General features: G+C 51.9%; 1 protein-coding gene across 2 annotated transcripts; it reads right to left on the bottom strand.

Annotated features, from left to right (window-relative positions):
- Positions 1-211: 211 nt before the first annotated feature.
- Positions 212-26,853, bottom strand: MAP2K3 (mitogen-activated protein kinase kinase 3). 2 transcript variants are annotated; one of them, XM_060203265.1, is made up of 12 exons: positions 26,503-26,853; positions 13,460-13,526; positions 13,142-13,190; positions 12,029-12,142; positions 10,161-10,280; positions 8,655-8,771; positions 7,635-7,686; positions 7,261-7,388; positions 6,745-6,822; positions 3,285-3,424; positions 1,702-1,778; positions 212-1,155 (listed from the first exon to the last, which is right to left on the bottom strand). In XM_060203265.1, exons 1-12 carry the CDS (start codon positions 26,549-26,551, stop codon positions 1,013-1,015), a joined length of 1,134 nt encoding a protein of 377 aa, XP_060059248.1. In that variant the 5' UTR covers positions 26,552-26,853; the 3' UTR covers positions 212-1,012. The 2 variants fall into 2 exon arrangements, with proteins under 2 accessions (XP_060059248.1, XP_007529728.1); XM_007529666.3 differs by having other exon boundaries at positions 1,702-1,747; positions 26,503-26,848.
- Positions 26,854-27,657: the final 804 nt, after the last annotated feature.

Here is a 27,657-nt window from a genome sequence, read left to right as displayed (position 1 = left end):
TCATTTACAAAAGGGCCTGTCATATGCAGGACCCCTACCTGCCCAATATATCCTTCTAGAAGTGGTGCTTGTCACCAAAACACAGTTTCACAAGACCTTTTGTTGTGTATATGTGTGTTTGTGTGTGTGTGTATGTGTGTATATATATATATATATGTATATATACAACTTTTTAAAATTAAAATAGCAATCAGATAACTGCCACAACATATCAGGGACAGGACTGAGGATGGGCAGTCCTTTCTTTGAAAATTATACTTTGGGTGGCAAAGAAACAACACCAGAAGAAAATCTAGTTCCTGTCAAACAGGACTCCAAAACAGAAGAGGCTATCCTGTTCCCCTAGCACCTCTCCAAGCAGAGACTGACTCTCAGACCACAGCCTGAGTAGAAAGGGGGTGCCATTTGTCCCCTAAGGAGTTGGCAGAAAAGTGACTAGCTCCAAACCATGCAAAAACCCACAAACCCACAAAGCAAGAAGGAGGAGGATAAATTAAAGAGAAAAAAAAATGTGAAGATACCCCTGGTAGGGCTGTGACCCTTTAGAAGCCCTATCTGCAGTGTAAGTGAAGGCCTCAGGGGGCTCCTGGTATGACCTTCACGGGGATGCCAAGGGATTCATGTGGCTCATCCCCATCTGTGTCCCCCTCCACGCTGGGAAAGAGGTATGGCCACCTTGGGCCAATGTAGGCAGAGTTCATTCAGTCGAAAGATAAAAAAAATATACAACTTGTAGAGAATCTAGGACTGGGTGGAGGCTGTGGCTGCCTTTTCTACCAGGAGCAGCGGCATCTGTCAGGGCGTCTAGGTGCCTCCAAGTCCAGGGTCTGGAGACTCAGCCCAGCAGGGGTATAGGCACTAGGAAGGCCCCCGTGGGCCTAGCAGGGGATGTGCGGTGGTCTGGTTCTTTGGTACTTGGGACCAACATCCTGCTGCAAAGCCAGATGGGGCAGCCCCTCTTCTTCTGGATGCCCGAGGCAGGGTGGCAGTAGCTTATGGCTGTGAGTGAGCACTAGCCCAGCAGATGGGGCTGGGGACTCCAGAGGGCTGTGGGGGTCCTGGCCTGGACCCCTAGGAGTCTTCTCCCAGAATCTCCTTCACAAAGGCAGCAATGTCTGTCTTCTTGGTTTTGTGCAAGGTGAAGAAAGGGTGTTCCTGGGGGAGGGAGACAGGTAAAGGGAGTCACCTTGGGTGGGTGAGGGTCGAGGTATAGGTGCTCCTCCACACACACCTCTCCAAACCAGCTCAGCCCCTGCATGCTTCTCTTGTCCAAGACACCTCTATCCTACCTGGTGAACCACCCTTCCAGGACCCAAGCCCACAGGAAGCCATCCTTCATGGCTTTGTCTGGTGACACTCATCTCACAGGTTCCCACTGATGCCAAGACTTTGTCCAGGCTGGGCCTTCCACACTGGTGTCCTTCCCACCCTCTCCGTTAGTGGGTAAACCCTCATGCATTCTTCCACATCAGTTCAAAAGACGCCTCCTCTATAAAGCCTTCCCTGATGATGCTAGATAAAGTGGCACACCTGCCACCCTTCCCACCTAGGGCCTTCTTTCACAGCACTGCCTGTGCACCCCTCCACAGGACCAGGAGTACAGAAAGGAGCCTGGGTGTGTGGTGGCATGACTGAGCCACATCCTCCCATGGATGAGCACATCCTCCCAGCCGCATCCCCACCACAAGCTCCTACACTCACCATCAGCTCCAAGTAACTCATGCGTTCCACGGGGTTCTTCCTCAGGCTGGAAGAGAACAAGGTAGGCTGGGGGAAGGCTGGAACAGAGGGTGAGTGTCACCCCTCAGGGGTGCTCACCATGGCCAGGCACTGGGGGGTAACACAGTGCTACTGGAGCTCAGGAAGAAGGAGCAAGAGGACTACTCTTTTCTGGAACACTCCTGAGGGAGGAGGGGGATCATGGATGCAAACAGCAGAGATTGCCATGCATACAAGATTTCACTGGCCCCAAGCCAACATTTTTTGTTCTGATAAAGAGAGAGCTTCCCCTTCAGGGGCAGTGAAACAGGTCGTCAGGTGTCTTTCACTCTCTCCCTTTATCTCCCTCTCCCCCATAAATTCCTCTGTCCTGTCAAAAGGAAAACGAGGAGGAGGAGGAGGGGAAGAGGAAGGAGGAAGAGGAAGAGAAGGAGAGAAGAAAAGGAGAAGGAGGTGGATAGAATGGCATGGGTTTGTAGTGCCAGCAGAGCCCCATCAATAACCCTGGTGGCAATTGGTGGGGCGGGGGGCTTTCCTGATGCTCATAGCACCTCCCATATAATGCCAGGACTCAGGGCTCAAATCAGGGTCACATACATAGTAAGGCATGTGCCTTGCCTAGTACCCCTCTTATTTTCTTTTTTAAATTTTTTTAAATATTTTATTTATTTTCCCTTTTTGTTGCCCTTGTTTTTATCATTGTTGTGGTTATTATTATTGTTGTTATTGATGTTGTTACTGCCAGATAGGACAGAGAGAAATGGAGAAAGGCAAGGAAGACAGAGATGGGGAAAGAAAGATAGACACCTGCAGACGCTTCACTGCTTGTGAAGCAACACCCCTGCAGGTGGGGAACCACTTCAGCCGGGATCCTTACGCCAGTCCTCGAGTTTCACACCATGTGCGCTTAACCCGCTGTGCTACATACAGTCTGACCCCTGCCCCCTCTTATCTTCTAATAGAAACAAAGGTTACAAAATTTCCTCTGAGTATCCCTTTGCCCACAACACAGAACTGGTGACACATTATGTTCTTATTGCCTTTTGCAGCTGAATAGTTTGTAATTTTATTTTTTAAATTTCACTCATCATCCACAGGTTAGTTAAAAGGACTTACATAGTACTTCCATATTACTTGGTGCTCTTTAGCTACTGACTGAATTTTATTTAATTATGGTCAGAGAATATGGTCTGAATGAACCTACTCTTTCTTTCCTTTTGCCACTGCAACTTCAAACACAATTGTTATAAAATATCCATGAGTATTCTTTAATCTGCTACAGAGTTCTAAACATCAAAAATTATTTGCTATGCTATTCAAATCCTCCACATGCTTCTTGCTTTCTTTCCTGGTCTGCCTGCTCTTGTTTATTTCTAGATGCACTATATTAAAATCTCCCCCAGATCACCACTTGTCAGATGTCACTAGTGTTCCATTCAGCCTTACTAACTTGAATGTTGTGCCATTTGGGGGTTGTGTGCTCAAGGAGGAGACTGGACCAGGAAAGAGCTGGGAGGTGAAATGGTGGTCAGGGCTGGTATAAGTCTCAATGGCATTTGACTCACCACTGTGCAGTAAAATCCACAAACTCAGGGGAGAAGCGGTCAGCTGGGAGCTGTGGAGATGGCTCTTCTACCACCTGCTTCAGCTGCTGAAATGGAGTCCCCCAGGACTCATACGGAAACCGGAGAATAGCCATCTCAATCTGTGATGTGGACAGAGGCATTGATCAGATGACCTCAGCTGCCAGACACCACGCTCTGCACCTGGCAACCGAGCACTTGGGGAAGCTCCCAGTTCTGGCCCAGGGCTCAGAGTTGGCTGAAGGCAGGCCCAGAGGGCTGGCATGTGACACTAGACCGAAGACAAAAGCCAGGGGGACACCTACTGGTCCATTAGCCCCTGAGAACCAGCCAGCACTTGACACTGATGGGTTTGACATTTGCAAACAATCTGAATTCAGAAATTCTTGACATACAAACTCAGGTTCTGGGCCAGCAAGACAGCTCACCTGGATAGTGCACCTACTTTGTGTCATAAGCAAGACCCAGGTTCAACACTCTGGAGGAAGCTCTGGTGCTCATTGCTTTGTTGTCTTTTCCTTAATCCCTGTCTCTTTGTCTCTGTCACTCTTTGAAAAACTCAGCTTGGAGTGATTAAGCCCCAGCAATGACAAAATAAAACAACTGAACTTAAAAGCCCAGGTCCCAGCTCATCAATAAAGTGGCTGCCTTCCCACAGGCAGCTGTCAGCAAAGCAGCGACACATCTGCTTATCACAGGCCACTCCTGCCCCATGTCCCACAGCTTTCCATATGCATGTGGGTACTGTGACCATCAGAGGAGGCAGCTGGGGGTGAAATGACTCCCAAAGCTTCTCTCCCCTCAAGGATCCCATGTTTGAGGGATCATGAATCTGCAGCCCCTCCTTCACACAGCTCTGACCACTTGCCCACCAGCTTCACAGAAGGTCCCTCTCTGGCAGGCTCCTCCTTGGTGCCTCTCCCTAGAGGACATCTACCCAGCTCTGGCCCCTCAAGGTGTCACCCTGGCTGCTGGACACATGGTCTTCTGTCTCCAGGTCTGGGGCTCCCTGCAAATGGCATTGGGGTCACCTTGTCTCCCCACCCACTCCAGGCACCTTGCCTGCACTTGGCAAGAAGTCACTTGTGTTGAGACTGGCAAGCTGAGGACAAACCCTGGGTTCCAGTTGTGATTGGTCAGATGAAAAGAAAAAGCTAAATTGGGTCATCCCAAGCCCCTGCCTGGAATAGCATAGAGGCCTTTCTCTGACAGGCCATAATCACCATAATGAACAGAAGAGACCTCCATTTAAACAAATGTTTCATGCTGGCAACCATCACGTGAACAGATCACTAATTACTGTGCTGGGCAGGGCTGTCCCATTAGGCTAAAGGCTGTTCTCCAACCAAGACATCAACATAACACAGGGAGCGGGCATCATCATGTATGTATCTGCACAGAATAAACTTATGGGGCTTTTCCCCAGAATGTTCAGGAGGCCAACATACAAAAGTAAGGGTGCTGCAGGGAATCTAGAGAAGAATCCAAGAGCCATGAGAATGTATAGTTACGAGAACAGAAAAGTATCCAAACCCTTAGCCCAGCAGTCATCTCCAAGACATTGTTTTTTCCTAAAGAGCTAAAAAAAAAAAAAAAAAAAAAAAAAACCAGCCTCTGGACACAAAGATACATGGTGAGGCATGACTTCTCCCCACTTTGTGCACTCGCTAACGCCCCATCCAAAAGACGTGAGCCTTCCCCTTAAACCTGGGCTTGCCTGTATCTTGCTTTGACCAATACAGTGAGACAGAAGTGACACAGTCCAGGGCCCAGCACATCAGAGCTCTTCCTCCAAGAAGCCCCCATGCTCTGATATCATCATGTTGAGAGACTTCTTGGAGCTTCCAGCCCAGCCCTGTCCTGACCCCCACTCATGACCCTAACCATGACTCCAGCCAGCACCAGGCAGGGCAAAAGAACCACCCAGCCAAGAGAAGCCCAGATTACAAATGTGAGAGACAATACTCCATGGCTGGTTTAGGCCACAAGGTTCTTAACAGCTGCCACTCAGCATCTGGTGAATGAGACTGCAATCTGGATACCATCAGAGACATTAGAGGGTTGCAGGGATACAGTGAGTCAACAGTGGCAACAGGTGGAAGGGAGGAGTGAAGGGAAAGAGGAGAGCAGGTCGTGTATGTGTGAAGTAAATCTACCAACCACCTGGTCCTATGTGGTCTGTAAATCCCACAAGAACTAGCTACACTGTGAAATTGAGAATTAGAAAGCTTAGGGCAGTCACCTTCACACTGAATATCCTCATCTGCTTCAGAGAGGAAAAACAAATTTCACTGGAAAATGATAAAGGGAAACTGAAGACATCACCAACTTCACACATTTGATGAAATGTTTTAATTCTGATCCTTTCGCAGTCAGTGTGCAAACACCCTCATCAAGTTACAGTCACACAAGGAAGACTGTGACAACAGTCACCAGTCAAATGCAAACCCCACTAGTCCTGAACCTCCACCCCACACTTCTCTGACTGTCCCTCAGAATGACCCCTAGAACACACAAGGAAACCCCAGGCCTCAGCCCCTACACCCCGAAGCCCTCCTGGGTGCCCTCAGGCCTGTACTGTTATACCGCCCCAGTCACCCCATTCCTTCCCACCATTTCCTTCACTGCTGGGATTACTGACCTGGCCTGCCATCACCAAGAAGCCAGAGAGACCAAGGCAAAGAGGAGATAAGAGTGCAAAACATCAAGGACAGACAGAGCCCACACTCCCCCTCAGAGCTTCCCATATACCCCAGTCCTATGACACTGGGGGGCTGGCACCTAAGTAGTTCCCACCCTCACTTGACACCAGTGTATGCATTCCAAATGACTAACTGCACCCTGACCCACACCTCCAGCACTTGCATAGGCAGGGCGGGGGGGGGGGGGGTCTTGCTAGGCAGTTCTAGAAGCACATGTGCCCAGCCCTAATGAGGAGTATAAGTCGCTGCCCCTGCCGCCACCTATGCAAAGATGCCAGAATCCCACAATGCACTTCCTGCTACAAAGAATAGAGGTGGCAAAGTGGATAAAGTGTTGGATCCTTAAGCATGAGGCCCTGAGTTTGATTCCTGGCAATACATGTGCCAGAGTGATTCAGATTCTCTGCCTCCTTCTCTCTCTCATTAATAAAGTTTTTTTGGGGGGGAGGGAGAACTAGAGACTCATATCACTTTGCTTTTGGAGTCATTTGCACATAGTGCTCACTTTCAGTGGCAAATGGCAGTGACTTTCCAACAAACACCATGAGCCTGCCAGCTGACAAGCTACCACTGTGTGCTAAGTTCCTATGGGGCACACTTCATGTTGAGGCCATCATGGTTGAGGGCACATCTTGACATCACAACCTTTTCCATGGACTGAATTATCTGATAGTACCCTGCCAGACAGGGCGTCATTGTAGCCCAACCCACCAGCTAGGCCAACCTGCCCTGGCAGTTACCATGGTAATGCCCAGGCTCCAGACATCCGACTTGACATTGTAGCCTTTCTGGTTCAGCTCCGGGTTGATCCTCTCAGGCTGTAAGAGGGACCAGGGAGGTGTCAGTGCCCCAGAAAAGCCATCTGTCAGTCAGATCTTGTCACCCCCATCCCCAAAATTGAAAGGCCAGTGATCATCCTGTCTTCCATTCTCAAGACATAAAAACAAGGGGGTATGGTCAGGACCTGCAGTGAAGACCCAAACCAGGTCCAGCAGCTGCTCCCACTCAGTAGAGGGAAGGGGGGGAGTTCTAAAAAGTCAAGACACTGGAGAAGGGCTGGATCTGCACAAATCCCAAGAGTCACTTCCACATGACTGTCCATTGTGTTATCTAAGTATCTGAGGGGAAATGAGCTCAGGAGATGTGCAGTGGGGAAGCCTTCCTAGACACAGGGCATGGCTGCAGTGACCAAGGACTGCCTCCTTCACCCAGGCTTCACCCAGCCTGGGACTTGGGGAGACTCAGGGACCACTTACAGCCATGTAGGGCTTGCAGCCAGCATCCATTGTCTTAGCCACAGAGTCCACCAAGTAGCCACTGATCCCAAAGTCACACATCTTTACATGGCCCTCCTTGTTGATGAGAACATTAGATGGCTTCACATCTGCCAGGAAGAGCAAGCTTCATTCAGCATTGCATGGTATGCAAACCACACACACAAAAAAGTCAACCACCCGGAGCCAAAGGCTAATCCAGTCTTGGGGAGTGGGTGGCAGAGACTCAGCAAAGTGACCTGGAGAAATGGGAAGTGGGTGGACTGGAAAGAAAATTTGGCTCAGGACCTCATGGCCACATCACAGCTCATCACCACTCTGTATGAGGGTCCCTCCAGCCCTGAGCCAGCACTGACCTCGGTGGATCACAGACAGCTTGCTGTGCAGGTGTTCCAACGCCCTCACAACCTGGCATTGGGGAAGAGAAAAAGAGAAGGTGGGTGGGCTGTTATCTCCTTGTTTCAATGACAGAACAATAAGAATCCCTCCCCCCCCACCCTACCCACCTGTCTTCCTCTCCCACATATACCATGACCTAGCACCTCACATCCCAGGCTCCCACTCACACCCAAAGTCCAGCAGACCTGTGTAGGCTCAATTGCTGCAGTTCCATATACACATACACCTGAATGGTCAGGATCTGAGGACTAAGCTTTTTGCAGGGATGTTTTCATGTATCTGAGACCTCAAGGGATCCCAAGCTTGTAACACACACCTCCATGGCAAAACACACATGTGTGTGCATGTCACCAAGCTCTTGGGTAAAACCCAGCCCTTCTGCAGCCTTCTCAAAAAGTCACTGATGAACATGCTTAGAACTATTCCCTTCAGGAGGCTGGACAATTATACCCAAGATACTGGCTTAATCTCCTCGTGTGAGTCCATTTAAAATGATCTCAGCATAAAGCTGAGAACCAATGTAATCCCTTTCCTTTTCTGCCTGGCTGCTGAGCCCAAGGTCTGAGCCCAAGGTCACTGCCTTCTGCTAGGGATGCCCAAGCTCAAACGGCAGACACTGCAGGTATAAGATTTGGCCCCCTTAGCTGGTACCTCTCTGAGCTACCTTGGTGCATTTGAGCAGAAGAAGCTGTAGACAAAGTTCTTGCTGTAAAATGACCCAGGGGACTGAGAACATCACCCAGTAGTGAAGCCATGCTCTGCACATGAGGCTAAGAGCAGCTGTGTCTGCCCGGCACATATGGCCCACAGTGTCCCCAGCAAGAAGAGCTGCATCTCAGGGGCTGCCAGGGATCAGGGCCACACCAAGTTGTGCTCACTACACTCACATCAGGCCAGGTGCAGAGCCATCCAACACCGGGCTTGGGCCCACACTCCACACCTAAAAGCCCAACCCCACCTAGTCTGTGGCCACTTACAGACACAGCAATCTCCCCTAGAATGTCCTCTGGGATTGTCATGTTCTTCTCCAGCACCTTCCGGTAGAACTTGTCCAGGGACGTGTCCATGAGTTCCATGCAGATCCACACATCACCCTGTGGGGGACATACCCCGGTAGGTGATGCTTACGTGACTGCACCTCCTGCACCCCACCACCCACAGCCAGGTACACACACACATACACACACACGTACACATACCACAGTCAGTCTGCCCTGCAGGGACTTTTCCTCCCTTTAAAAAATACATATATTTATCTATGAGAGGGAAAGGAAGAGAGGGGGACACAGAGTATCATGCTGGCACACTTGATGCCAAGGACTGAACTCAGAACTTCATGTTTGAGTCTAATATTTGATCCATTGCATCACCTCCTGGGCGATCTCGAGATTTTTCTGAGCTCCCAATTCCTCACATGCTGTCCCCCAAGTCTCTCCACCATCTAAGCTCACCTCCACTGGATGCTATCCAAGCTCGTCTACAATGCTGGGTCCACATACCAGTCTCTCCAAGCTATCACCTACAATCCCTAGTTTTAAGGCAGCCTCCATGAAGAAGTAACCAAAATGCCTGTCTTGTTGTGTCCCTTTAATAAACTTTCAAATCTGGCCACACCAGCTTATCAGTGACAACCTTGCACAGCCTCTACCTCAGGCCCCATAACCCACCACACAGAGCTCATCACAATTCTCACCATGGAGAGGGGTTCCCTCCCTGGCCCACCTTCACTAGAAAGCTACTGAGTAGCCTTTGTGATGGTCTGAAGACTAGATGTGATGCCTCTTTAGAACACCTGCAGGCTCCTGAGACTCTGTCCATCCTGAATGGCATGTGCCAAGGCCTGGGAATGCCATTGTCACTCCAGCAGTACAGGGACAGCAGGTTGTTGGTCAAGCAGACAAGGAGCTGACCTATTGCCAGGGTCACCACACACAGCAAGCTCACAGCTCTGGTCAATGCTCAGGGGGTGAGGGCAGGTGAGGGGCCCAGTCTTGCTAGGAAGTGAATCATCACTACAAGCCTAGGCCCCCCTAGTCTCCTTCCACACCTGTCCTGACAGCCCCTGAGGTCCAAATACACTCATGGACCCCACATGGACTCCTCCACATAGACTGAGTTGCCCCTCACACAGTACCCCTGGAGCCCCTCCCACTGGCCTGGACATCAAGAAGCAGGTGGGCACACAGTGCCAGTCCTGAGGCCAAGTCTCCCCTATTCACAACTATTTGAGGTGAGTGGGTACAGGCAAGAAAACTGAAGCACTAAGCAGGGCTGTGAGAGCAGGAGACAGGCAGGCCTGCACAGGGCAGGAGCACTCAGGAGCCTGGCCCCTTCCTATGGCAGGTGGACAGGTGGACAACCTTATCACTCCTGAGACCAGGGGATGTCTGCAGAGGGTGAAAATGAGTCGCACAGGCTGCAGGCTGGGCAGAAGATGGCACTCAGCACAACAACTGCCACCCACCCTCACACCAGGGACACACCTCTCTAAAGAGGGCCCCATAGAATGTGACAGTGTAGAAGCAGTCAACCGTGCGCATGTTGACATCCAAGTCCATGAGCAGACGCTTCTGCTCCTGTGAGTTCACGGTGGCCCGAATCCGCTGTGGGGAAGAGGAGTGAACGTCAGCACCAAAGAGCCCCCCCCAACTCCACCAAGGCCCTAGTACTATCCTAGCTCAGCCCTAGATGAACCCAGCCCCAGCACAGACACAGCCCAGCCTCAGCACAGACCCAACACAGCCCCAGCACAGCCCCAGCACAGCCCCAGCACAACCCAGCACAGCACAGCCCCAGTATAGCACAGCCCAAAACAGCACCAGCACAGCCCCAGCACAGCCCAGCCCCAGCACAACCCAACATAGCACAGCCCCAGCCCAGCCGCAGCACAACCCAGCACAGCACAGCACAGCACCAGCATAGCACAGCCCCAGAACAGCCACAGCCTAGCCCCAGAACAGCCCAGCTCCAGCACAGCCCAGCCACAGTACAGCCCCAGCACAGCACAGCCATAGCACAGCCCCAACACAACCTAGCACCAGCACAGCACAGCCCCAGCACAGCCCCAGCACAGCATAGCCCCAGCACAACCCCAGGACAGCACAGCCACAGCACAAGTCCAGCACAGCCTCAACACAACCTCAGCACAGCCCAGCCCCAGCACAGACAGCTCCAGCACAACCTGAGCACAATCCCAGCACAACCCAGCATAGCACAGCCCCAGCCTAGCCCCAGCACAGCCCAGCAGCAGCACAACCCAGCACAGCACAGCACCAGAACAGCCCCAGCCTAGCCCCAGCACAGCACAGCCCCAGCACAGCCCCAACACAACCCAGCACCAGCACAGCACAGCCCCAGCACAGCCGCAGCACAGCACAGATCCAGCACAGCCCCAGGACAGCACAGCCACAACACAACCCCAGCACAGCCTCAATACAACCCCAGCACAGCACAGCCCCAGCACAACCCCAGCACAACACAGCCACAGCACAGCCCCCGCACAGTCCAGCCCCGGCACAACTCCAGCACAGTCCAGCCCCAGCACAACCCCAGCAAAACCCTGGAAAAGCCACAGCACAGCCCCACAACAGCCGCAGCACAGCACAGCCCCAACACAATTCCAACACAGCCACCCCGGCACAGCCCAGCCCCCGGCAGGGCCCAGCCCCAGCACAACCCCGAAACAGCCCTGGCATAGCCCCAGCACAGCAAAGTCCTGGCACAACCCCAGCACAACCCCAGAACAAGCCTGGCACAGCCCCGCACAGCCCCGTACAACCCCAAAACAGCCACAGCACAGCACAGTCCCAGAACAACCCCAGCACAGCCCCAGCACAGCCCCAGCACAGCCCCAGCACAGCCCCAGCACAGCCCAAGTACAGCCCCAGCACAGCCCAAGTACAGCCCCAGCACAGCCCCAGCACAGCCCCAGCACAGCCCCAGCACAGCCGGCACAGCCCCAGCACAACCCCAGCACAACCCCAGCACAACCCCAGCACAGTACAGCCCCAGCAAAGCCCCAGCACAGCCCCAGCACAGCCCCAGCACAGCCCCAGCACAGCACAGCCCCGGCAGAGCATAGGCCCAGCACAACCCCAGCACAGCACTGCCTTAGCACAGCCCCAGCATAGCCTCAGCATAGCCCCAGCACAGCCCCAGCACAACCCTGGCACAGCCCCAGCACAACCCCAGCACAGCACAGCCCCAGCACAGCACAGCCCTCAAATGAGACTGAGGAGGGCACCTGCAAACAGGCTTGGTCCTCACACCTCCTCCAGGCAAACTCCGAGGTGTCACCCCCACCCAGACCTCCCTGGCAGGCAGGATCTGGTACAAGGGGGCACTCACTCACCTTGACAGCCATAATGGTGCCACTCTGGGCATGCCGCACCTTCTCTACCACCCCGTAGGCCCCACGGCCCAGCTCTGAGATGGTTACCAGGTCATCGGCCTCCACCTCGAAGTTCTCAGGGACAGAAAAGAGAAAACATGAGAGTGCTGGTGGCAGCCAAGTCAGGAATCAACCCAGTGGAGACAGCTGGGGTGGGAAATAGACAACAGCAGGTCAATTAGACCCAGACTGTTCCTGCTGTGACCTGAGTCCTGTTACTCCACCTCTCTGAGCCTCTCATCACCTTCTACAATAGACAGCATCACCCTCCAGTGTCTACTGCAAATCACAGACCTGAGGACCTGGAAATGCCCTAGGCAGCGTGGGAAGCTCCCAACATGTCCTGTACCTCCTCCCACCCAACTCACTAGAATGGCTGACTGTCATTCATTCTACCAGTTTGCTAAGCACCTACTATGCATAAGTCCCTGCTATAAACAACAGAACAAAGTTTCTGCTATCACAAGAAACAGTATAACCTGGAGCTTCCTCCTTTCCTGTGAAAGGCAGAAAACAGAGAAATGAGCAAGCAGACAAATAGGAATTCATACAGTAAACTCACACAGATATTAGCTGGGGTAGGGAAGAAAGCATGCAGGAGAGGAGAGGCCCCAGAGTGGGGTCTCTGCCCACAGAGGGCTTAGTGTCTGAGCAGGACTCCCAGTGGCTGCTGCTAAGCCACCACCAGGAGGAGAATGTGCTACACAAACTCTCAGCACTGACCCTGAGGAATGGATGGATCTGGGTTGAGCTGGGAGTCATTTCATTCAATACATGGTTCCTGCAGAGCCAGGACTACAGGGTGCCCAAGACCTGAAGTCTGGGCTTCAGAACCAGCTCAACACCAGCTCTGGCTCTGCAGAACCCCAGGAAGGTCACTGTTCCCTTCCCCGCCAGGAGGGATGGGGATCACACCAGCTCTGATTCAGCAGGGCCCCAGGCAGGCTACTTGATCACTTCCTGCCTAGAGGGATGGGGGTCACAGCAGCATCTGGGGAACAGCTCTGCTCTCAAGAGCCCAGCTCTGTCACCACCCATACCAGTGGCCCCTCAGGGGCATTAGCCAGTGCCTACCTTATCTCCAATGGTAATGAAAGTTCGGGAGTCCAGGTTCCGAGGAGGTCTGCAAGGAGAAAGCAGATCCCATGAGCATCAGAGAAAGCTGTGCCTGCCTGTCTCCCCATTCCCCCCGCCACCTCTCTGCCCAACCAGGCCACAGACACTGGGCATCACACAGACATGGCCCACCCACCATCAAGACAGGGAAAAGACGGCCAGAGAGCAGCTATACATCCTCATAGGGTCTGCCACCTCCTGCTTGCTCTCTTCCTTTGGGCACTTTTCCAGAAGCCTCTCCAGGCTGAGCCAGAGGAACAATGGAGGCAGACTTACGTGGGGTTGGGGACAGGTGGCTTGGACACACAGGAGATTCGTAAGTCCTTCTTCCTCTTAGATTTTCCTGAAAGGGAGAGAAGCAGAGACATCAAGTCTGTGCTCAGAGTTCCCTGGGCTGCCTCCGGCAGGACAAAGCTGGAACTAACATGACTTGGGCCCTCCTGTCCCTGAGAGGCTCCAAACACAAAAGCCTGGAGTTTAGTATGGTCAATGCATAGGCTCCCAGAGGATGTGGCCATGTATTGCTCCAAATAGGGGCCTACCTCCCTTTTGACACGCTTTTGGCCCCATACTCAGCATGCACCCAGGGCTAAAGCAGAATCAGCATTTATGGAGCCTGGGTGTGGCTAGTGCTGCCACAACAGAGGGAGGGGGCAGTAGGGCCACCCCTTTAAGAAGGTACAGTATCTGTAGCCATGGGGTTGAACTCAGGATTCAAGTTCAATTCCCAGCATTGCATGTGTTGAAAGATATTCTGGAGATTCATATCCCTCCCCCCATTAATAAATAAATCTTTAAAAGGAGAAGGAGGACTAGCAAAAGAGTTCACTTGGGTAGTGTGCTTGCTTTGTCATGGGCAAAACCAAGGTTCAAGCCTGGCCCCCACTGCACTGAGGGAAGCTTTAGTGTGGTGGTGGTATCTTTCTGTCTCTCTGTCTCTGCCTATCTGTCTATCTAAAAAAGAAATTATCCTGAAGTGATGAATAAACAAAAAAGACAGTGGGAGAAAGAGAGAAGGAGGAGGAGGAAGAAGAAAAGGATGTACAGTGTCACTTCACAAGAGGGAAAACAAGGTCTCAACATAGCAGAGAGCCCCCTTGGCCAGGAAGAGGCAGGCCTGAGCCTGGCTCTGCAACTGCCAGACACCCAACGATGGCTCCAAGTTCCACAGGAGGGAAGGAACTTGCCTTCATTGCCTGCTTCACAGGTGGCAAAGCTGGGACTTCCCAAAATAAACAGAGCAGAAATGGTGCCACCGCCCCTCCCCCACACATATACACATGAGCCTGTCCTTGCAGGGGGCATCCCTCCTGCCTCCTAAGCACAGTCCAGGCAACTGATCTGCCTTCCCCACACAGACTGCTGACACACTTTGGAAGCAAGAGACTACCCTCAGCCCTGTGTCACTTGCCCTGGGCATGCAGGAAGAATTGAGGTGCCCAACCTCTGCCCCTGAGCCTCCTCAATGCAAAGAGTGGTCACTAGCATTGGGAAGGTAAGGCCAGACCCCCATGTCCTGTAGCTAGGTGACCCGTCTGTTGGGTAGGGTCCCAGCATAGGCACAAGCAGGGGGCAGGAGGTGGGGAGACATTGTCAGGGGCAGTGCAGGCAGATACCCGCAGCTTCCCCTCAGAGGCCACCCTAGGTGTACCCTGGTCACCAGTGGCAGAGCCACAATCCTTGTGCTCACTGTCATTCCAGCACCTCCAAAGCACAGTCCATGGCTCCTGAGGTGGTTGGGGTACACCTCAGCCCTTGATGCAACTCTATAACCAAAAGTTAAGTCTCTTTTCCCCAAGTTCAAACCCTACCTTCAGAGACTGAGTTACCTTGGGTAAGCCCTCCCTTACCCTTGATATCTTCACCCACAAAATGGGGTGAAACCAGCACCTCCCTTTCTTTCTTTCTTTCTTTCTTTCTTTCTTTCTTTTTTTCCCCAAATGTTCTTTTTCTTATCTTATTTATTAGTGAGAGAGGTAGGAGAGGAGAGAGAAAGAGCACCAGAGCACCACTCTGGTACATGTGCTGCTGGGAATTAAACTCAGGGTCTCATGCTTGAGTCAAATGCTTTATCTACTGCACCACCTCCCAGATCACCAGATCAAATATTCTGATGACAAACATTCCCATCTATTTATTAACTGTATATAGACTGCTTCTTCTTCCCATTATTTCTTGTCAAGTTTTCACTCTTAAATGAATAGTTTTATGTAATGAAATTACATAAACTGGAAATTTTAATAAATACTTCTAATATAATAATTTATGTAATATAACAATATTGTATACAATATTTATAGCATCACCTATTCTATTATTTGAGGAAGGAAATGGTCAGACAGAAATGTTATATAGGTCTTGCGCTTCTTTTTTTTAAATTTTTTTATATTTATTTATTTTCCCTTTTGTTGCCCTTGTTTTTTTTATTGATGTTGTGGTTATTATTGTTGTTATTATTGACGTCATTGTTGTTGTTAGATAGGACAGAGAGAAATGGAGAAAGGAGGGAGTCAGGCAGTAGCGCAGTGGGTTAAGCGCAGGTAACACAAGGCGCAAGGACTGGCGTAAGGATCCCAGTTCGAATCCCTGGCTCCCCACCTGCAGGGGAGTCACTTCACAAGCGGTGAAGTAGGTCTACAGGTGTCTATCTTTCTCTACCCCTCTCTGTCTCCCCTCCTCTTGATTTCTTTCTGTCCTATCCAACAACGATGACAACAATAATAACTACAACGGCAACAAAAGGGAATAAATAAATAATAAAAAAAGTAAAAGAAAAAAAGAAATGGAGAAAGGAGGGGAAGACAGAGGGAGAAAGACAGTACGCTGCACTACCGTTGACTCCCTGGCCTTGTGCTTCTTATTGAATAAAATAAAGGAGTTAAACTTTACTTCCGAGGTCTCCTTCACTTAGGGTCTATGAAAACTAACACTGATGAATATTCTCTTCTTCTAATACACTAACACCTTTGTAAACACTGACTCTCTACTATCTTTTTTTTCTTTTCTTCCTTTTTTAAAAAAAATATTTTTATTAGTGATTTACAAAATTACAAAGCAGCAGAAGCACAATTCCACATCATTCCTACCATCAGAGTTCTATGTCTCCATTCTCTCCATTAGAAACTGCAGTGGTTCTTCCAAGATCACAGATATGGGATGACTATTATTTCTAACATAGACAGGTAGATACATAGATAGGTAGATAGATAGGTAGATAGATAGGTAGATAGATAGATAGATAGATAGATAGATAGATAGATAGATAGATAGATAGACAGATAGATACAGATAGATATAGATATATTTGCCTTTTTTTTTTCCCTATGGTCCTACCTTCTCTTCCTTTTTAGTCAGACCTACACCTGTTACTACTTCCAAATGTCTTTCCTTTTTTCCTCTTCTCTCTTGGGTCCTGATGGAATTGGAGTTCAAAGCCATCTAGTCATCTTCCCCCAATCTAAGCACCTCCCTTTTGAAGTTACCAGCTGGGTAACCCAGACCTAAGTTAAACAGACCTCAGATAAACAAGGGGTTTTGTTTCTTTTTGTTAAGATCTATTTATTCATTGAGAGAGAACCAGAACATCATTCTGGCACATGCAATGCTAAAGATTGAACTTGGGACCTTATGCTTGAGAGTCCAATCCTTTATCATATGCACTACAGCCCAGGCCATTCAGAAAACATTTTCATAGACGTTACAGCATCTGCAGGAATTGCTGGGCTCCCACATTCTCTCTACAGGACTGGGGTGAGGGGGTACCAGCCACCCCACCAGGTTCAGTGTGGGAAGTGCTTTCCTCTATTTCAAAGATGGGTTATCATGGCTAGGGGTCACAGGCCAGCCTCTATCCTGGGTGCTCCAGCAATTCCACAGGCAGGAATGCCTAGCCTCACCTACTTGGAAAATTGAGACTCATTGGAGCACTGCTCCTCAGAGCATCTCTCCAGCAGCAAACACTCCTCCAGGTTAAAAACCAAGTCTATGACCACCCCAACCAAAGTGGTATAGTGTCTCCTGCTGAAACCCAAGTTTCTCAGATCACTCTACACAGCAGAGAACAGGAAATCCAAGGCAGGCAGGAACACCAGTTTCTAAGCCCACTTCTGGGTCAGAGTGTCACACCAAGCCCTAGGCTGACACAGAGGCTGAGACAGAGATGGTAGGAATTTCCTGCAGGCACCAAGGCCCTATACCGGTGAGGACAGAATTTCAGGCACTGCACTGGGCATGAGGCAGCCCCTAGTGGATGCCCCAGCCGGGATCTGGCAAGGCCTTTCTCTCAGCAACCAGGCTCCACATGGCAGAAGAGCAGCCAGGCAGCCCAGCAGGTGGTAAAGTGACAAGGCATTCATCTATCAAGAATAGGGTCCCCAGTTTGATCCCTGGCATTACATGTGTCATAGTGATGCTCTGACACTTTCCTTTCTCTCCTAGATAAAAATAAATAAATCTTTTTAAAAGAGGGGGCAGGCAGGGGTAGACAGCATAATGATTATGCAAACAGACTCTCATGCCTGAGGCTCCCAAGTCCCAGGTTCAATCCCCCACACCACCATAAACCAGAGCTGAGCAGTGCTCTGGTAAGAAAAAAAAAAAAATGGCCCTGCAGCAGGCCAGAAATAATCACCACAGTCACCACAGCCTCTCCTCAGAAGTGGAAAGATCCATCCTAACGAGAGTTACAAGAGTTTGTTTGACATGAGGCTTTTTGTGAGCAGAAAGTAAAGCTTCTTAAGTTAAATGTTACCCGTCCAGGGAGAGATAAGATTGGGTGTGCGCAGGAGGTGGTGAAATGAGGACCTGAATTAAATTCCCAGCATCACATATGCTAGAGTGATGCTCCCAATTCTTGCTCACTTGCTCCTCCTCTCTCATGTCAATAAATCCAGAAGGAAGCAAGGAAAGAAGGGAAGTAGGAAGGGGTTGGGGGGACAATTTGGAGGAGGGTAAAGCATGCAAACAGCTGTCTTGGGGAGATGTGAAACCATACCCCTGTGACAACAATGATCTTATCACCATTTTCTCAGTATAGAAACTGACTGTCTGAAGGGAATCCTGTGTGGCCTCCCTGCAATGCCCAGTCCACGACTCCAAGCCCTTCTGTCTTTGCAAGCTCAACACTGCCCTGACAAGGGAGCATCATCAGATGGGCTCCCTCTGAGCCTCAGTTTCTACCTCAGCCAAAGAACCTGCAGGTCTGCAGTTGGGTTGGTGAGGGAAGACCATGTGGAGAGAGAGGATGGCTGCTCCTGTGCACCCTCCTCCCACAGCAGGATGGGTGGAGCATGGCCTACCTGTGTCAGTTCTGCTGGGCTGGAGTAATACAGGTTCCATGGGGCAGCCACACCAGCTGCTGGGAGTGGGCGAAGCTGCCATGGAGACAGCCCAGCAGCAGGCCACAGGAGCAACAGGCAATAGATGTCAGACCAGGGCCCAGGTGGCCAGGCTGCATGTGCTGCCCAGGTACAGGCCCACTTTGGCGACTGTCACCACAACAAACAAAGGCACTGGCCAGTGGCTGCAAACCACAAGCCACCAGTCTCAGCTTGCAGGGCCCCAGAGCAGGTGGGCACCAAGCCAGGCATCTGTGTGTCCTCACTCCACCTGGAACTCCCAGCAGGCAGGGAACAGAAATTCAGCTGCTGACCCAAGGCCATGCGACAGGAGGGAGCAGCCCAGACTCCACAGGACTCCAAACTGTGAGTCTACCCCATACTCAGCTCAACTCCTACTCTCTGGTTCTCCAGTAAGCCTCTTCCTTTCTTACTTCAGTGCCTTTGCACATTCTGTTCCCTCTGTCAAGACTGCCCTTCCCTGCATTTTCATCTTGGCTACCAGCACTGACTCCAAAGCCAGGCTTCCTGGCCACCCATGTGACCATGACCAAGTAAATCACCCCTCTTCTGCCCCTTGGTTACCTTTCTGACCATCCCTTCCAGAATCCTAGCCTCTAGCTCCCACCCCTGCCAAGAACAATTGGAGGTGGCAGATCTCCCAGGGCTCCCAGGTGCACCCCAGAATCTGTACCCCCTCCAGATACTCAGTGCCACACCTTATGGGCCGCCAGACACAGTCTTCTGGAAAACCACAGCCTCAAGGACACATCAAGCCCTGCAGCCCACACAGCCCCTGAGACTCCTGTCCAGAAAGGGTTTTCACAGGTTCCTGGAGAGCTGGGGGATGGGGGTAGTGGGGGTTGGTGACTTCATCACAGTCACACAGCAGGGGTCTGGTTGGCAGTGGGCATGAAGATAGAACTGTTGGTTCCTAACTAGATACTGAGAGAGCCTTAGAGAGAGGTCCTTCACCATGGCTCCATCACTGCCCCCAGCTCGCAGTGTCTCTCTCTCTCTCTCTCTTTCTCTCTCTCTTGTTGGTACATGAAGGAGGCAGATGGGGCAGAATAGCCTCAGACTGTCCCAGGGCCTCTGCCATAAGCAGACCAGGACCTGCCCTCCCCAACCATAGATAGATATCCATGTGTTAGCTCCAACAGCATGGGGCAGCCCCAAGCACAATGGGACAGTGCCACTCTGTGCTGGCTGCATCTTGCCAGTCTCTAAGCCACCATAGACAGGCCTGGGTGGGAGCTGTGCAGACATGCATAGAGGGCAGAGGTGTGTAAAATCAAGAATAACCCAGGAAGCCTGAGAGGGTGAGCCTGCAGAGACAAAAAATGAGCCAAGGCCCAAGCCTAGAAAGAATGGGAGAGCAGGATCTGTGAGAGAATGTGCTGGTCCAACCACAGAGGATTCCAAGCTCCAAAAGCAAAAAACTGTCAGGCAGTAGTGCACTTGGTAGAGTGTACATGTTACCATAAATGAGGACCCGGGTTTAAGCCCCCAGACCCCACCTGCAGGGGGCAAACTTGTCAGTGCTGTCCTCATTCAGGGGCCATGCAGCTCCTTGGCCTCACTCCCAGGGGCTCCTCTGAGTGAGTCGGCTCAGAACTGGATGGTGCCACACAGATGGCCTGGTGATACACCCTTAAGCCTGGGGACTCCCCAAGGTCACACACTGGTTGGCAGCAGAGCCACAACTCCCTAAGCCTGTGCTTCTCCCTGAGGCTAGATCCTGACTTCCCTGTCCCTTGAGTAGAGTCACAAGGTGTCCCCCTCCCCAGGCCACTCTGCAAAGGCCACAGAGAACATTGTGGGGGACAATGGGCTTGAGCAGGAGCAGCCAGAATTGCTGTGTAACTTCAAACAATCCCCCCTCTCTGAGCCCCATTTCCAAGCACAATGGTCTTGATCACCAGGAAAGGACAAGCAAGAGTCAGAGATACAGCGGTGCCCCCAGGACAGACCTGTGTGACCCTGGGGAAATCACTTTCCATTCAAGGTTCATGGTACTCCAGGATGGCAGCCCACCACTGGGCAGTCAAGGGCTAAAGGACAGTGTGCACATGAAATGTCTGGCACAAAATCACTAACGGAGGGCTGCCCCAGGACCTGATTTGATGGCCCAAGTAACTGAGGTGGGCTCTGGACAATGGTGCCCAGGCTCAAGCCTTCAAGAAGTCATGACTAGGGAGGATGTCCCATGAGTAACACCCTAGTCTCCTGGAGCCTTGGGAAGCAGGCACTGCCTAGGTTTGCCTCAATGGGCTCAGCATTCATGGATCTCTCCTTGGGGCCAGCATGCCATCACCAAGCCATCCCAGGCCAGCCACAGCAATACCAGCCGCACCACCACCACCTCCACATTTCTGCTCTAGCTTCTGCAAAATGGTAGAAATAACTTTTCATAACAAATGCCACTTCTGCTTTCATCATCATTAGCATTAAAACAAAATCTTAGAGGGCTTGGAGATAGTGTAAAGATTATATAAAATGTCTTTCATGCTTAATGCCCCAAAGGTCCCAGGTTCAATCCCTAGCACCACCATAAACCGGACCATAGAGGTGGTCAGGCAAAACTAAATAAAATAAAATCTTAGAAAACATGAGATCCTAGGGGCCAGACAGTGGCACACCTAGTTAAATGCTCACATTACAGTGCACAAGGACCCAAATTTAAGCCCCTGGTCCCTACCTGCAGGAGGAAAGCTTCATGAGTGGTGAAGCAGGGCTGCAGGTGTCTCTCTGCCTCTTCCCTTCTCTATCTCCCCATCTTCTCAATTTCTAATAATAAAGAAAATATATAATTTTTAAAAACTTTGATAAAAAAAAAAAACAAAAAACATGAGATCCTAAAAAGAAAGACCTTAAAAGGTATTTCTGTTGATTAGGGAGGTGGTACAGCAGGATAAGCACTGGACCTTCCAGCATGAGATCCTGAATTCAATTATGGGAATTCCATGTGTCAGAATGATATTCTGCTTCTCTCTCTCCCTCCCTTCTCCTCTTTCTCACAAATAAACTAATTAATCAAAAATAAAATAAAGCTAAATACCATTAAAAAAAAAAAAAAAACTACTTCTGATGAGACTAATGCTGACACATGGCTCAAGTTCAAACCCTGCACCTGTCCCTGGACTTAACAGGCTCCTCCCTTCTCACCCTCAGCAGAAGTCCTGGAAGGTGAATGTTTTTTTGTTCCCCTTGTTGAGATGAGAGTACCAAGGCCTAGCAGGTCACAAAAGCATTGTGAGCAAAGCTGGATGTCAGCCCTCTCTCGTTTCTACAAGTTACCATAGCTGGGGTCTACTCCAAGCAGGTGATGCCAGTGATACCAGGCACATGCATAGTAGATGAGAAAGCCAAGGCACAGACACAGAAGGGCAAGAAGGGTAGGGGGTATTCTCCAACTCTCACAACCAAAGTTGTCTTGGGCAGGCTCCTAGCCCAGCCTCCACAGTCACTGGCTACTAGCAAAATGCCGCTTCCTGGATGCATGAGACTCAGCTCCCAAGTGACACCTCCACTGTTATCCCAGGCCCGATACCTGTCCCCTCATACCCACTGATTCATGTGATCCTGAGCGCAAACATTCACAGAGCTGACGGCATAGTGTAGTGATGCAGATGAGGAAAATTGGGGCTCTAAACACAGCGGCATGAGCCGAACACTGCACAATTTGGGGCCAGGAATTTGAGATTCACCCCAATCAACAGTAGCAGCAAACACTGTGGGCACTCAGTTGAACACAAATGTCATCATGTGCAAAGACCCAGGTTCTAGTCACCACTATCCACCTACAGGGGAGAAACATCACAAGTGGTGAAACAGATCTGCACATGTCTATCTTTTCCTCTTCTTCTCTATTCTCCCATCCCCTCTCAATTTCTCTCTGTTCTATCTAACAAAAAATGGGGAGGGGGGGCACCAGGAGTAGTGAATTCATAGTGCCAATACCGAGCCCCAGCAACAACCCTGGTGGCAAAAATAAAAAGTAAAACAGCAGCAAATAAACACAAACACTAACTTGGAGCCCAGGAGTTGGTACAATGATGTATAAAGCTCTGGACTCTCAAGTTTACTTTGCAACACTGTATGTGCCAGAAAGATATTCTGATTCTCTCTCTCTCTCTTCCCCTCTTTCATTAAACAAACAAACGAGTTTGAAATAGCTCTCTTGGATAGTGTGATGCTTCACCATGTACATGACCCACGTTGGAGCGCAGAACCCACCAAACTGGTAGATATTTTGGTGCTGTGAGACCACACACCTTCACTCTCTTCGTCTCTCTGTCTCTATATAAATCATTTTTGTTAAGCCAAGCCTTACACGTAGCAACTTCATAAATTAGCAACACTGAATCCTCATCCTAACCCTATAATTTAGGTCCCAGCATCACATCCATATTGTAGATTAGAAAACTGAGGCCACACACCCGTGAGTGGAGGAGACAGGAAGCCCCCTGCCACCCATCTGGTAAGTGAGAGGAAGCAGGGTGCTTGCCTAAGGAGGAAGTTCTTGGGCAGGGCAGGCACAAGGCCAGAAGGACCAGCTTAGGGGGGCCCAGTCCAGCTTCAGATCTAGGAAGAGACCAGCCTCCTCCAGTGCCCTGTTCAGGGCAGGACCAAAGCTCACAGACCCCCCACACCCACCCGGTCCAAGGCCTCACCCCTATAAACAGCAGCCGGTTGGCTAGCATGCCTCATAGGTGAGTCAGCACCCAGTGCCCGCTGACTCACCCCCCGGAAGCCTCCTGCTGCCCCAGCCCTCTCCCCAGACAGCAACTGAGAACTTTGCTCCCTTCGGGCCTGGAGCCACAAGCTGGCTGATAGAGAGTTTCCTGTGCGTCACACCAGGGGTGGGGGAAGTCCACAAGGTGGCACCCTCTGGTCTTTCCAATAGCAGGAGTTGGGGGGGGGCGGCGCTGTGGCATGGAGGAGCAGAAGGTAACAGTCATGGCCAGGACACACATAGTACCCCTGAAGCCTCGGGGTCCACACCAGGCAGCCTGCAGTCACGTGGAGCTCAACCTTAAAGAGCCCACACAAGGTGAGCCTGGGGCACTGAGGTCTCTCAAGGACAAGAGTGGGTTCAGACAACAGACCTGGACCATGCCAATCAAAGAAGCCCATCCCTACCCATGGGCCCCAGCCACTGTCCCCATGGACAAGGAGAACCCAGCAGGGTTAGGGGCCCATTGCACTCAGGAAACCACCACCACCATCCCCAGGCCTATGACAGGGAGGATGAGGCAGGGCACCCAGGCAGCAAAGCAAGGCAGGAAGCTCCCCAGTAAAGCTCCTGTGAGGTCATGCACCAACCACACCCTGATTTGTTCAAAGTCTCTGAGAAGTGAGAGGTGACCACAACACTAGGTCTTGTAGCAAGATGGGGGAGGTGGGAAGGGCACAGGGGAGCAACCCTCTCCCTGAACCAGATCCAGCCATTAGCCCTATCTGATCATGGTTTGGCCAAATGGGTAGGTATGTAGTGAGTGTACACACACCTCTGGCTCAGTCCATCCTCCAGGTGGATGACCAGAAGGAGACACCCACAGGACATGGGTAAAGCTGGGGGGTTGCGGGGAATGTCCCAGCAGCTCGGCACAGGAATGGGATAAAGAGAAGCACTGGCAAGATTTCTGGAAACATTCGGCCCTGAGCAGTACACTGCAGCACCATCTGTCATATACGTGTGACCTCAGTCAGGGCAGCTACACCTCTGAGTCGGTTTCCTCACACGTAAATAAGGATGTGGGGAATACATGGCACAAGAGGGTAGGGAAAAAAGTAATTGGTAAAAGGGAGATTTGGGGTGAAGATGCATTGTGGTGCCCCTAGCAAATCTAGTGAGAGTGCCTGGGCCTTGACCCTCTATTCAATCTACCAGTATCATCATCATCTTTTTCTTTTTCTTCTTCTTCTCCTTCTCCTACTCCTCCTTTTTATTATTATTATTATTATTTGTATTTACCAGTGCACTGATCAGCTCTGGTTTATGGTGGTGCAGGGGATTGAACCTGGGGCTTTGCAGCTTCAGGCATGAGAGTCTCTTTGCATAACCACTATGCTATCTACCCCTGCCCTACCAGTATCTTCTTTCCCCAGGAGTCACAATCTGAAACTGTCCTTGTCCTCTCTCTCTCCAGAGAGACTCAAAGAGGGCACTGCCAATACCCCTGGAATGCAGAAAACAAGAGGACCTGCCTCATAGTATTTCCTTCCTACAAACCACATCCCCCCTCCTTTTGCAACCCTGCAACTTTAACTTTCATTCTGACGAGGCGTGCTCTGCCTGGAAAAGTTAGAAGGGCTTTCAAAAACAAACACTGCTTCCAACCTCTCCCTTCCAACTCAGGAAATGCTGGGACCCAGAGAAGTTGAAAGACACCTGCCCTAAATCTCACAGCACCGGCTAAGCCCAAAGCTAGCTCCCAGGTTGGAAAAGGGGAAGAGATGCCTGATTTCTGGGTCCCTGAGCTCCATGAGGTCTGTGCTGAGCAAGAACTCCCCATCACCTCCCCCCTTGAGTGCCTCCCCTGTTACTCACAGTGGTTAGGCAATGGTCAGAGAGCTTGCCGCCCACTTCTGAAAGATGTAAGTGAGTACCCTGCCCTCCTGGCCAGCTGGGTTCCAACACACAGCCACTGGCAATGAGGCCTAGGGCCCACACACTCCCTGGAACCCACATGCCCTCCTGCTGCCCAGACCCCTCTGGAAAAGGAGAAGTGGAGACAATCCATGGTTAGGGCCGGACTGAGTGACAGCTGTCTGTCACCTTCCTCCTCCCTACTCCACAACTGCAACCGAGGGGCATAGCTGTATTCCCACATGGCTAAGGGCCTTCCAAAATAGTGACAATAAGACAATGTCCACACAGCACCTACTGTGTGCCAGGCGTCACACTGGGGCTTCCACCCCATTACCCACACAGGTCAGGTTTGAATACTGTATTTTCAAGATAAGGAAACTGAGGCCCAGGAGCACTCTTGCTGGGGGGTAATGCAAGCAATAGGCTTAGGCAGAGCTAAGCCTGTTTGGAAATCTTCCACAGACCTCAGCTTGCTGAAAAGCCCACATGCCGAAAGCATCTCTTCCTATTCCCGTAAAAAAGAAAAAAAAAAAAAAAAATCCAGCCTCCATGCCTCATATTCCACATGACAAATCCTGCTGCCGCCACTGGAATCACCACCTCACAAAAATTTCCAGGAAGATCAGCCACTGGGATAAGACAAGAAGAGCAAGTACAGTGCACAGACAGCACTCTGAGCTGGCAGCAGGCCCGGAACCCACGGGCAGCAGGGCCAAGCTCCCCAATTCAGGAGGGAAGTTTGCAACTCAAGACAGAGTCGCTGATGGAGAAGGCGCTGCGCTGGGGCATTGCGGGGGTCCCCTGGGTCAGGACTGTGAGGTGCTAGCGGGACAAGGAGGGGGGAAATCAGGGTCCGCAGTGACGGAAGGAGTTGGGAGAGCATGACAGGGAGTTCCGGCCTGGAGTGCAGCCAGGGCACCTTTGGGTGGGGGAGGGCGGCTGCCGTGAGGTCCCGCTGGGGAACACTGCTACGGGCCATGGGGAAGTCAGCTCAACGCCAGGCTGCAGGCCGCCCCGGGACCCCGCAGTCCGGGAAGGGGTGCCGGGCGCAGGGTCTGGACCCCAATAGGTGCAGACGAGGACGTGCGGCTCGGAAATTCCAGTCCAGGTTGCAAGCTGGGCCTAAATGAAGTCAGAGCAAGGTCCCCGGCCCAAGAGGGGTGATCGGGACGAGGTTGCAGCCTGAGTTCGGGTCTGGATCCAGTCCCAAGGCCTAAAGTGAGAGTGCAGGTGAGGTCCCATAGGCCCGGGTCTGGGACTCGAAGAGGGAGGATTTGGGGGCTGCGGCGCAGGCCGGGTCTCGGCGGCTCAGGGCGGGGCGGGGCAGACGTGGGGCTCCGGGCCGGGTGCCTGGGGGAAGCCAAGTCCCGACCCTGCTCTCCTACCTTTGGGCGGGGGCAAGCCCGCGGGCTGGCCGGCTGCAGGCGACTCCATGGTGCAGGCGGGTCCGGGCGGCAGGGGGCTAGTCCAGAGGGCGGCGGGCTCGCCCGGGGCCCAGCGAGGTCATGGCGCGGCAAGCAGCCGGGCGGCGGGTGCAGAGCAGCGGCGACGACACAAGCTGCCGCGGAGGGGACGGGTCCGAACGGTCGGCGCCGGAGGGGCCAGAGTGAGCAGCCCTACGGGCCGGCCAGACGGCGCCGACGTAGGCCCCGCCCCGCACGCCTATTGGGCCCGCCCCCTGGCTATCAAACGAGGCCTGGCCTCGTCTGTCAAGCGCAGTCTCGCCCGCCCAGACCGCCTAAAACCTGGCTCCTCCCATTGCCTGTAAATCCGCCTGCCGCGGGGAAGCCCGGGCTCCGCTGGGCTCCGCTCCTCCACTCAAGGATCCGCCCCCTTCTTGTTCATCCCGCCAATCACCGCAGCTCCTTGACAGACCACGCCCCCCAGTATCTGGCCCCCCCCGCCCATGTCTGTCAGGCCCCGCACCGCCTGCCTGCACCCGGGCGCTCCAGCTCAGCTGCACTGTAGTCCCCCCCTTCCTCCCCCCACCCGCCCCAGCTCATCTGTGCTCGGTCCAGTATCTCCCACCTCAGTCTGTGCTTCTGTGGGCGCGCCCCGCGTGCATACTCTGGAAAACCTCCACATCCCTTAGGGGTCCCTGAGACCAGGGGAATCAAGAAGGCAGTGGTGCAGAAGGGCTACAAGGCCCCTGAGGTCAGGTTCTGGGTTCAAATCCTGACACCATTGCTTTCCAGGGAGAGTGAGCTGAGGGGTCACCTGAGGCATATCAGGTTACACCCGAGACTTGGGTCCTGCCCTGCCTCCTGGCACTGCTGGTGAGAACCAAGCCTGAGCTTTCGGGACACTCAGGAAATGTTTGTTGACTGAATGCTACAGACTTGGCACCCTGCCGGTGATGCGCGGGTGTATGCTAGGCTTCCACACACACCCGCTGCGCGCCTTGCAAGGAGGGCATTTACACACAGGGAGAACTTCGGGACAAATTTGCTTACGCCTAGTGAGAAGTCTGTATTTGTAGCTTTTTTTTTTCTCTTTAAGATTTGAGAGAGAGAGAGAGAGAGCCAAAATATCACTCTGGT

The sequence above is a fragment of the Erinaceus europaeus genome, chromosome 12 (genome assembly GCF_950295315.1).
Source record: "Erinaceus europaeus chromosome 12, mEriEur2.1, whole genome shotgun sequence".
Classification (NCBI taxonomy): domain Eukaryota; kingdom Metazoa; phylum Chordata; class Mammalia; order Eulipotyphla; family Erinaceidae; genus Erinaceus; species Erinaceus europaeus.
This window is presented reverse-complemented; position numbering and strand designations above follow the sequence as displayed.